This window comes from Elephantulus edwardii, unplaced genomic scaffold, assembly GCF_000299155.1.
Source record: "Elephantulus edwardii isolate Elephantulus edwardi_28Jun2011 unplaced genomic scaffold, EleEdw1.0 scaffold00062, whole genome shotgun sequence".
NCBI classification, from domain to species: Eukaryota; Metazoa; Chordata; class Mammalia; order Macroscelidea; family Macroscelididae; genus Elephantulus; species Elephantulus edwardii.
The window spans coordinates 1,588,638-1,599,486 of NW_006399812.1; the positions used below are offsets into that span (position 1 = coordinate 1,588,638).

Consider the following 10,849-nt stretch of genomic DNA (forward strand, 5'->3'; position numbering starts at 1 on the left):
TGAAGCGTTTATGAATTTATTATGTAGTCCATGCCCTTTAGTTACTGTTTCAAATCTTATCACATGAGATTAGTCACATCAGTGCCAAAAAAAAAGAGAGAGAGAGAGAGAAAGAAATATGGCAACTGAATTTCTATCTGTCAAGCCACCACTTGTAACGACTAAGCTGTGTGTGAATGGTTTGGGGAAGACTCACCTCTCCTTGCTTGGGGATGCTGAACTTGGAAAGCTTGGCCTTGGTTCTGGCTGACTCTGTCTTGGTGGCTGGGACTCCCCTGTAGGACGTACAATGTACACTGGTTTCTGTAGAAGACTTGAGTTTAGGGGACTCATCAGGAGCCTGATCTTGGCCGTCCATTGGCCGCACATATGCAGTTGGTTTCTGCTGGACCAGGCTGGGTTTTGAAGCCAAGGATGGAGGAAAGTTTTGGACGCAGTGTCCGCCACTGTTGTGCTTGGCGGACATAGCAGGTTGCCTGTCCTGGCTCTGAAGACCCATCTCCACGTTGCACCCTTGTTTGGACCGTGGCTGCTGTCTGCCAACACCATCTCCAAGTAAGGTCCTGAGAGAGCCCTGTTGTGCTGAGATGGGAAGAGAAGAAGAGGGAGATGAGGATGGGGTCTCACTACACAATGATTGGGCTTGTTATTACTGTGGTGTGAGTGAGAAGATTTGTGCAAACCAAGCAATCTGTTGCCATGCTTACTTGGTCTCTGTTGCCCCTCAGGTGGAGGGTGGCCAGCCTTCTGCCAGCCCATGGTGCCCCTCTTGCTCTGCTGCGCTGAGATAGCTCCTGGTGTGGAAGACACTGTGCTGCAGACAGATGAGGACTGGGTTTGGGCTCTTGAATCTGCAACAAAATGTTCATCAATCTTGTTCACAGGAGTCTGAGGAACCCCAGGTTTGGGAACGCCAACGAGATGACTCTGATTGGATCTGTCCGTTAAAAAGTCTTTCATTTCATCGTAATTGCCTAAAGTGTTCTGGATCCGGCTGGAGAGCTCATCCCCCTTGTTAGTCTGGAAAAAGGAAAACAAAACATCCACTTTGTTACAACAGATAAGAGAAGCACTAGCAGTAAAGGAATTTTGCCTTTTTGATCACAGAGCCCAGGTTACCACAACCAGGATGAGCTGAGAGATGGAAACAAAATCCTTTCTGTCTTTGAAGACATTTGTCAGCACTCTACATTGCACCAGACCCGGAAGCTCAAAATACCTTAGAAACACAATCCATCCTTGGGATCATGGCAAAACTTAGTTCTAAAACTCAGAAAATTTGCGATTGTAACTTTTCACTATGGCCGGATTAAGCCTTTTCAGGCTTGGATTTTATTTTCTGTGTGGCACTACCAGAAGCTTTTGTTGAAAATTCAGATTTGGCTCACATCTGTTTTGCTTCCGGTTTCTAAATATATCGTTATTCTTTTCAGGCATCCAGGGTTGACAGGCAAGAGAAGCCAATGGGAAGCTTAAAAAGGACCAGGGCACTAAGTATTGCAAGAAGCGGCCAGGCTGAGGTGCCCACAGCTCCACGGAGTCCAAGACACCAGTGAAATCTATGAAGACACTGAATTTGGCCAGAGAGCTTATTTTATGGTATTTAATATAAATGCTAAATCATGTAGCAGCTTCTTTATATAAGCATGTAACTCCATCTCTTTTCATTAACAGCACTGGTTTCCTGAGATCTTACAACATAGAAGAAATTATTTTTTAAAATTAAGACAAAAATTAAATCCATATTATTGTTAAAAACCACAGCAAATACCTCTCAATTTTAAATAAAAATTAACTGAAAGAGTAGCAACTATTGGTGAATAAGGACCTATACTTCGTGGCTAACCTGCACCCAGCAAGTAGCAGCCTAAATGAAATTTGGTTGGTTGATATTTGTAGCCAAACTACCATGTCAAGGGCCTCAGAGGTATGGATGAAGGAGAGTGAGGATGCATGAAAATCATGTACCTTGTAAGGTTCACTGAAGAGGGAGTAGCTCGAATTAAATGTGCCATCATCCTGCTGAGTCTCCTGACTTCTTCGCTCCCGTTCTTTCCTCCGTAACACATTTCTATCGGGTTCATAGACGCTGCAGCAGGACAAAGAGCAGAGAACAAACCACACACCAAAAAAGTTAATGGAGAAAGCCCAGCGTAACATGCATCTGAGGACAGAAGTCTGGTTCATGGACAAATGGTGATGACAACAAGAACACGAACGGGATTAAAGCCAGTCCTATCAGGCAGTGCAGGCAAGGGTGCCAGATAATTACACTCTTCAGGGGGGAAAAGTCCCCAGGACAAGTTCCAACCTGCATTAGACTTCTCTGCCTGATAACGTGGAAGAGGAAATGCCTAAGTAACTTTGACAAGAAAAGACAGAAGTAATCTTAGAGCAGACGGTAATTACAGTGAGGTGTAAATAGAAATTATGAGCATATCTCCTATTACAGCATAGCCTCTGAGTATTAGATGGGAATGTTCTTGTCGTCTTCCTCTTTTTTCCCCTCCATGGCTGTGTTTCTGTAGCGATTCTGTCATTAACTAGCTCCCTAAAGAGCTGTTAAGGCTCCATGCTGCAGTAGTTTTCACAGCTATGAGCCTTCTTCTGATGTCTGTTAATCAGTCAAGTCGTCAAACTACTACTGAATCAATTCTTCCTTCTGATATATTTGACACGATCACTCCTCCTAACTGTGAAAAATGTGCCAGGAGGAAGAAGTGCAGGCAATGAGGGAAGCGGACGGAAATTGAATTATGTTGTGTCATCAAGGAACTGGGCCTTTCTGTGGAAGAAAATTAATATCTTTTCTCCCCAAAATACAATTACAAAGTGCCCAGACACCAGAGAGCTGGAAGAACTAAGGAAGAAATAAAATATCCCTTCTTCTAACAAGGAGAAAACAAAGGGCCGAGTTCAACTAATGGTAAGGACATGTGCTGTTCACGGAGGGAAGGAAATGCTCGCTTGTTCAGCTCCTTGGGGTCTGCTAAGTCCCTCTGAAACTGCTCTCAAAATAGTCAGCAGAGCCATGGAAAAGAATGCATAAATTCCTCAAAACAAGCTCCTTTCCAAGCAGAAGCATTTTGTTTGTAGGACGACGGAATTGTTTTGCTTCAAAGTTCCGTTCAGTCTAGTGGGTAGATGCTTGAGCTGGAAATCCAGCAGCCCACTACTAAGCATGGAGTGCACTGTCGAGCTGAAACAGACTCATAGCTGACCCTCCAGTGGGTTTTCGGAAGCAGTGAATAGCATGGGAAGAGACTGTCCATCTTTCTCTGCAGAGAAGCTGGTGGATTTGAACTGTGTGCCTTTGGGTTGACATTAAGCCACGAAAGCTGTACTTCTTCCCAAACCAGCTACATGCTCACAGAAAAGCCACACAATCTCTGAGTACATCAGTATTTTCATAACAACAAGGGGATTTTTTGTGGTGGTGTTATAAGGCTTAAGTGCAAAGGTAACACATAAAGGGTACCATAAAATCCAAAGTGTTGCCATGAAAAGACTGTTGTTAAACAGTGAAAAGTTCTGTGAGTTTAAAGAAACATAGGAAAGCAGTATTTTTATTTTATTTGGAGCTAAACAGCTACGTTTAATAAAAGAGAGGATTTATATCATGTAGGGAAAGCAAATAAAATAATCATAAAATAAGTGTGGCTCATCATCCCGGTGCTGTCCATTTGGCCAGGGTGTACTTAAAATTCGCTGTCAGAGGATGAGCTGAACAAGCTTCCAGCAAGGCTGGTACAGCACCTCAGGCATTTCATTTAAATTTAAGATTAGGGAATGTTAAAATACCCAGAACGGGAAGTCTATTAGCATTTTAATTCATCCTTAGTGCATTAGCCAAAGTCACTACTTTTGGAAGTCCATCCAATGACCTTCACATAAGGGTTGGGGGGGCGTGTGGCTGCAGCTTCAGAGATCTTTTGTCAACTAAGAGGCTCTCAGTTCCAGCACCAGGAGACAGAGATCTCTCGGTGGGTGTGGTTAACAGTGAGCAGGAGGGGCAGGGTGGAAATGAAATCTTAGAACTAGGCTCCAAGCTCAAAGAAAGGCAGTGTGATTGTGTCCTCCTAATTACAGAAATCCTAGTAAGAAAGCTCAACCTCATGAAACATCACATGACTTTACAATGGATATGTAACTTACATAGAGAGTGAATTTTAATCAAAAGAATTTCAGTGAGGCTCAATGATGTCAGTATGAAGGCTAACATGTATGCCTGATTCAGGCCATGGTCTTTTCTATCATTTGCTGTGCATCTGAGAGCTGAACAATGAATAAGGATGACAGAAGAACAACTAATGTCTTTGAGCTGTGGTATTGGAGAAGAGCACTGAATATCCCATGGATGGCCAAAAGAACATGTGTGTCTTGGAGAGAGAGTGTAGTCAGAACACTCCTTGGAGGCAAAGATGACAGAGCTTCATCTCACATACTCTGAGCATGCTGTTAGGAGAGGCTATTCTTTGGACAGGGACATCATGCTTGGAAAGGCGGAGGGTCAGGGAAAGTGAGGATGATCTTCAATGATAGTCTCACAGTGACTACAGCAAAGGGCTTAAGTATGTCAGGTGATGGAGACAGCACAGGGTTCAGATCTGTTGTACTTGACGGCACCCAAAAACAATGATGAACTTGTGACCCCTACATCCCAGGAACAAGCAAGTCTTGGAGAAAACACTCTCAGATGGTTCCTAGAGGCAAGGACAGTGGACCTTTATGTCACACACTTTGGACATGCTATTAGGAAGAGCCAGTCCTTAGAAAAAGAATCATACTTGGAAAGGTGGAGGGTCAGCGAAAGAGAGGAAGATCCTCAATCAGACAAACACAGCGACTGTAACAACACGGTCAAGTATATCAGAAATTATGAGGATGGCACAAGACAGGTAGGACAGGGTTCACACATGCTCACAGGGTCATGGTGAGTCCTAGTCAACTTGACAGCACCTAACAACATGAACTTGTATGTGCCAACATTTGGACCAATATAATTTCTGCTTAAAAAAATGAAAACCAATCTTGCATTGAATGCATCACTTGCCCTTCCCTCTCATAGATAAATCACCTGAGAAGGACTTATAACACTTATAGCACAGGCTTCCCACACATGCTTGCTGGTCTCAGCCAGTTCACGTGTCCCCCCCCACCCCCCATAGACAAGACTGGTGTGATGCACAAAGTGACCTGATGACAGATGGAGCAGGCAGGCGGTCGCTGAGCACGACTCTGGGCCTTCTGAGAAGCACCCCCATACCCCATGCACCGAATAATACCTCCTGCATCTGCTGGCTGACGACTGAAACTCCACAACTAGAGAGTCATTCCTCTGGTTTAAGATGTCTTCATCCCTGCAAGAAACGTAGGTACCACAAGAAGGGAAAGCACTTTAAACTTCATCACTCTTCTGGTAGCATCTGAAATGAGTTTTCTACATTTCTTCCAAAAGGGGAAAGGGGACAAGGCCGCTGAGATACAAAGCCAGTAGAAATGCTTGACCTGCTTTGTAGTGTGGTGGAACGTTCAAAACAAGGGGAGCAGCAGAAGCTGTATCAACACGCCAAAGCTACCCAGGGTCGGGGAAGGGGAATCAGAACAACTTCCTCATTCAGTCCAGCTGAAGGTTAAATGGAAGCGACCCTTTCCCTGAAGCCTCCTCACTCTCTAACCCCTCAAGCTTAAAGATGACCAAGAACACTCCAAGACACAAGTTCTCCAATGAGGTGCTGGCCACGTAACTAGTCTAGATTTCTGAAACTAATAAAGATGGAAATCTCTCAGGACCAATCCCACATGATCTACAGATGCAGGTTCTCTGGACATCTTCACAGGACAGTCATAATACTGTACCATGCAGTAACCTCGCTGTCACCTGATAAAGCTGGAATACCTGAAATGACAACCAGTGTCCATCTGCAGGACCAAGCAGGAGACCCCAAAAGGAGAAGTGATCTGCCTTTCCTCGGGACACTCTTCCGCCTTGGTTGGGAGTTCTGCAGCTTCCACTGAACATTCTGCCCTTTCTAAAGGCAGTCCACCCAGTCCTTCTCCGCAGCTAGAACTACTAACTGTCACGCATCAATTCAGTCCCCATGAAATAAAAAGACACCTGGTTAAAGCTAATATCACCTGGGAGAGAAAGCTGGGACTGCTATCCCCTATCTCTGTCCACACACCTGAACTCCCATCTATTCTATCAACACCAAGTGTTTGGGCTCACAGGGACAGTGCCTTCTCTTACAAGTCCATCATCCCAATAAGTACAAGGTAGATGTATGCAGCCACTCATGAGCCCAGCACAAGCTCTGCCCCATCAGAACTCAGCCCTCTTCTTTACTGTGTCATTTAAGAAATGTGACAACACAAAGATTATGTCATTTGCTTTAGAAGGAAAAGGGCCTTTCCTCTGACATCCTGAAAGTCAGGTCCGCTTCCCTTGGGATGACTAACTAAGATTTCAGAAAACTCCAATTCCTGACATAGCATTATAGACATTAAACACCATTAAGAGTCACATGGTACAATCTATGTTTTTTGTTACTAGCAGATGGTAAAAAATGTTAGCATCTGTAAAGCTGCTCCTTATTTTCCTAAAAATTACAAGAACTGCATTCCTCAAATGTATGTCACCAAATGTATTTATTTATTTTGCATGACTTGAGGGAGCCAACTGCTACAATATTATTTATTGCAGATACATAACACTCCCAGAAAATAAATCTTCTCAATCAACTGCTTTTAAAAGACTTTTTTTTTATTAAAAACAGGGGAGTGGAGGGGGGAAGAGTGTAGTAAGAACTTTCCTGATCATTTCTCTCTCTTTTTAAAAAAAAAAAACAAAACCAAACCAGAAATCAAATTTCTTCTCTTTTTCAATGGGGATACATAAATACCATATGCATGATTCCCAAAAGGAAAACATTAAATAAATAATCAGCAGAAATAATAAGAATATAAAGTATTGAGAAGAAAAAATAATTTGTTTTCAAATTCAAACTATTCAAGAGTACCAAGAATAACTAATAAGATCCATTATCCTCAAGACATACACTAATTAAAAATCTTTCCAATTTAGAAAAAAGGAAATAATGTTTTTAATTATTCTTCTTTGAAAAAAAAAACCAGACCCTTTACAAAAGAACAATAGTAAGACAGACCTCAGACTTCGCCTCTGCAACCCTAGTTGCTAGAATTCCACGAAGCAATAGCTATGGGGCATTCAGATAAAATTGTAATCCAAGCAACACAGGAACACACTCAACTATACAGAAGCTGATGAAAAAAAATGTTTTTAAATTCTTTAACATATTTTCATGTATACATGGCCTCATCAAAAAAATTACTTGAATGCATAATGAGTCAGGCAATGAATTAAATAATTGGTAATATTATTGATAGAATATTACTGATAGAAAGCAGTGGAATCTAAATGAGCTTTGTCAATACAGTAAGAAACTATAAAGACAATGTCAGAAGTAATTCCTTAAGGAGATACATAGTGTCAGCATTTATTATTATTATTAATAATAATATTAATTATCATTAATAATAATAAATTTTATACTAAATTTTAAGATTTTATACTAAAAATCTTAGATTCTATCAACAAAAACTGGGAAGTGAGGGAGCTAGAGGAAAAGAAGTAGTAACGGTGACAAACTTCTCAACTTAGATAATTTCTCTCTTACGGGCTTTTAATCTATAAACTGAGGTATCTTCTAGGGCTTGGGCCATAGCAAATCACAGTATGTAGGCAACAGAAGACGCCTAAACTTTTCATTATCACCATAAACAACAAGAATTTATTCCTTTTTTTTCTTAAAAAAAAATCTTTATTCTGTCAGTATCATAATCTGGAAATATACTACTACCACCAATAATGCAATGTACCAAATATTTAATGATATATAATATTGCCATTGACACCTTTTCAAATACAGGAAACTAAGGCCCATAAGTGAAGTGAATTGCCCAAGGTCAAATGAATTTATTCTTTATTATATATATGGAAACAGAATAGAACTAAATAATGTCTGTAGATCTGATGGCATCTCCCACTGAGTTCACAACTTTTACATACCTCTTTTTTAATTATCCTTATGTCTCTTCAGGGAAGACAAGGGTGGCAGGCACAACAGGTTAACTTTGTTAAAGATCAAGGATTTAGGATAAGAGTTTAAGTGTCAAAAGATGCTATAAAGTGCATGTCATGTTAAGGATGTTATGTCAAACTCCTTTATTCCTTTCTATCAATGGCACAAGAGAAAGCCACACTTCCTAAAAACCTGGAATTAATTAGTTCTGGGAGCTCTGGTGGCCCAGTGTGAAGAAGCTGCACTGCACTCTCAAAGGCATATTATTTGAATCCCCCAGATGCTTTGTGGGAGAAGGAAGGGTCAGCTCCTCCTGGGTGATTTACTGCCTCCTTAAACCCACTGGAGGGTCAGCTGTGGGTTGGTTCTGACTCAGGAGGAAACAGTAACTGTTAATAAAGAGTGAATATAAGCCAAACACTGAAGTAAAACAGGACAAATGAAACAAAGCTATTTCCCTTTCCAAGAGAACCACAAGGAGTAGTCTGGAATAAAGGCTTAGTTGTTCCTATTTTATTTTTGTTATAAAAAATATATACACACATACCCTAGGGAGCTCTGGTGACTTAATCGTAAGGAACTGTGCTGCCAACTCAAAGAGCTAAGGCCACCAGCTGCCTCACTGGAGAAAGACGGGCAACCAACTCTTGTGTGATTTACAGACTCTGAAAACCACTGAAGGGTCAGCTATGGGTCAGCTCTGACTCAGTGGTACATAACAACCACAACATACCCTAGAAAAAGCAAAGGGGAGTCCTGGTAGTCTACAGAGAGGTCCACTACTAACCCAGAGGCTTTCGTCTCTGGCAGTTCTAATCCACCAGTGTCTCCTCAGAAACTCAACGGAGGATCACTTTGAGTTTGAGTCAGAACCAACTCAAAGGTAACGAGTTTGAGAAACAACAGAAGACAAAAATCAGTCTGCACAGCACACAAGAAAAAGTCATGATCATGTCATATTTAAAAAAAAAATAACAACACAAAAATAAACTTCAGATTCATTGTCAACTAGTCAGAAATGATTCACAGCTACCCACCATTGAGTTCCTGAGGCTGTAAGTCACATGAGAGGAGACTGATTGATCATCTTTATTCCTCAGAACTGCTGGTGGACTGGACACCAGAGAGCCTTTGAGTCAGCAGCACAGCTCCTTACATGCTCCCTCTGTGTAACGTGGAGCTGTGATTCAGAGGTAACACAGGTAATATGTAACACAGAGCCTCCCCGTGATATTACAACGTTAATAAAATCTCAACAACTCTTTCTCCAAGCTTCCCTATAGGAGGACAAGGTGCTGAAGCTCTTCAAGTTTGCTCCTCTAAGCGAGCCTGTCTGAACCGAACAGTTCTAGCTAAGAGGGACTGGTTCCTTTTTCCTACAGAGGTCCATGTACAACCCTCCTTAAGCTGATCAAAGTCCAAAGAAACTACAATTCTGAAAGAGATGTTCAGTGAAGGGTGGTGGGTCAATTATGACCCATAGTGACCCCACGCAACAAAGCACAGAACTGACTCCTACAGTTTTCCTGACTAATCAGGAGCAGATCAAGGCTGGGTCTTTCCCCTACAAAGGCTCTGGGTAAGTTCAAACTATTCATCCTTCAGTCAGTAGTCAGACACTTCACCATCATGTCACCAGTATTACCTTCTGGCAAGGGCATATACATGGCACTTGTTGACTATGATCACTAGTGTGTCTCACAGACAGGCATGCAGAAATAAATTAGCTTAAGCAGAAGGAAAGAAATAATCCGTCACCTATCTTTTCAAGAAAGTATCAGGTTTTCCATATTTTAAAAATACTGTCCTCTTCAAAGAGCAGAAAAGCAATTCGTTTTAGTCCAAATGCATTTCTTGAATGTCTTCAGAATGCCACTGTGGTAGAGGCTGAGGAGACTATGAGGGCTCTGACCTATCTTGCTGCTGAGGAGCCAACAGTCTGGAGGAAGAGAGAAGGGGGCCATCTGTGAGCAGAAAACATTGACACAACATGGTCAGCACGTTTGGTAGACGGGAGGAGCACAGGAAATGAGGAAAGCCTCCAGAGGGCGAGGAGCTTTCAGCCGAGTCCTAGGGAAAAGGATTGGAGGAAACGGAAGGACGGTACAGGGGTAATAGGCACATGATACATACCCTATCACTGTACTCATTGCTAGCTACTATTTGAGCTGACTGAGACTCATGGCGGCTCCATATTTGCAAGAGGAGAATTGCTCCATAGGGTTTTCAGAAGCAGATCACCAGGCCTGCCTGGTCTCTATGTGGAGTTTAAGTGGCCACCTTTACGGCTAATGGGCCTTTAAGAACATTTACAGTAAGTGACCCTTGACTCCCTGATTCCATATTCTTGAAAGTCTCATAAGCATTTAAATCTCACGTCTGGTTTGTTCCACTGCTGACAAGTTCATCTCTTTCTTATTCTCCATAAAGTTATCTGATTCTTTGCTAAAAGCATATTTGGTTTAATAGTACAAATAGAAAGAAGAGCCACAGAAAGAAAGACAAGAGACACTCTCCCTTTCTTTACAGTTTATATCCATTTATATCACAACAGAGCCTGGCCAGAGAAGAGAGGATATTTTAAAATTCTAGGCAACAAATGTATAAGGTCCCAGGCTTTGATTGGCAGCCATGGGGGCAAATAGAAAGAAAAGGTGCCAGACAGAAAGAAGAGTTCCACAGATCTTCTTCAAGGTGGCAATGCTAGCACAAGTATATAATTTTAAAACTCACACACCCCAGATTAT

At 41.9% G+C, this 10,849-nt stretch overlaps 1 protein-coding gene across 1 annotated transcript in view; it reads right to left on the bottom strand.

The window, feature by feature from the left end:
• AFF3 (AF4/FMR2 family, member 3) overlaps positions 1-6,258 on the bottom strand; it is a 618,084-nt gene extending 611,826 nt beyond the window's left edge. Inside the window, exons 1-5 of the mRNA XM_006887856.1 lie at positions 6,251-6,258; positions 5,286-5,360; positions 1,969-2,089; positions 708-1,020; positions 197-582 (exon numbers count right to left, since the gene is read on the bottom strand). Of these exons, the coding sequence (XP_006887918.1) occupies positions 197-582; positions 708-1,020; positions 1,969-2,089; positions 5,286-5,360; positions 6,251-6,258 (903 nt within the window). The remainder of the gene's footprint in view (positions 1-196; positions 583-707; positions 1,021-1,968; positions 2,090-5,285; positions 5,361-6,250) is intronic.
• Positions 6,259-10,849: the final 4,591 nt, after the last annotated feature.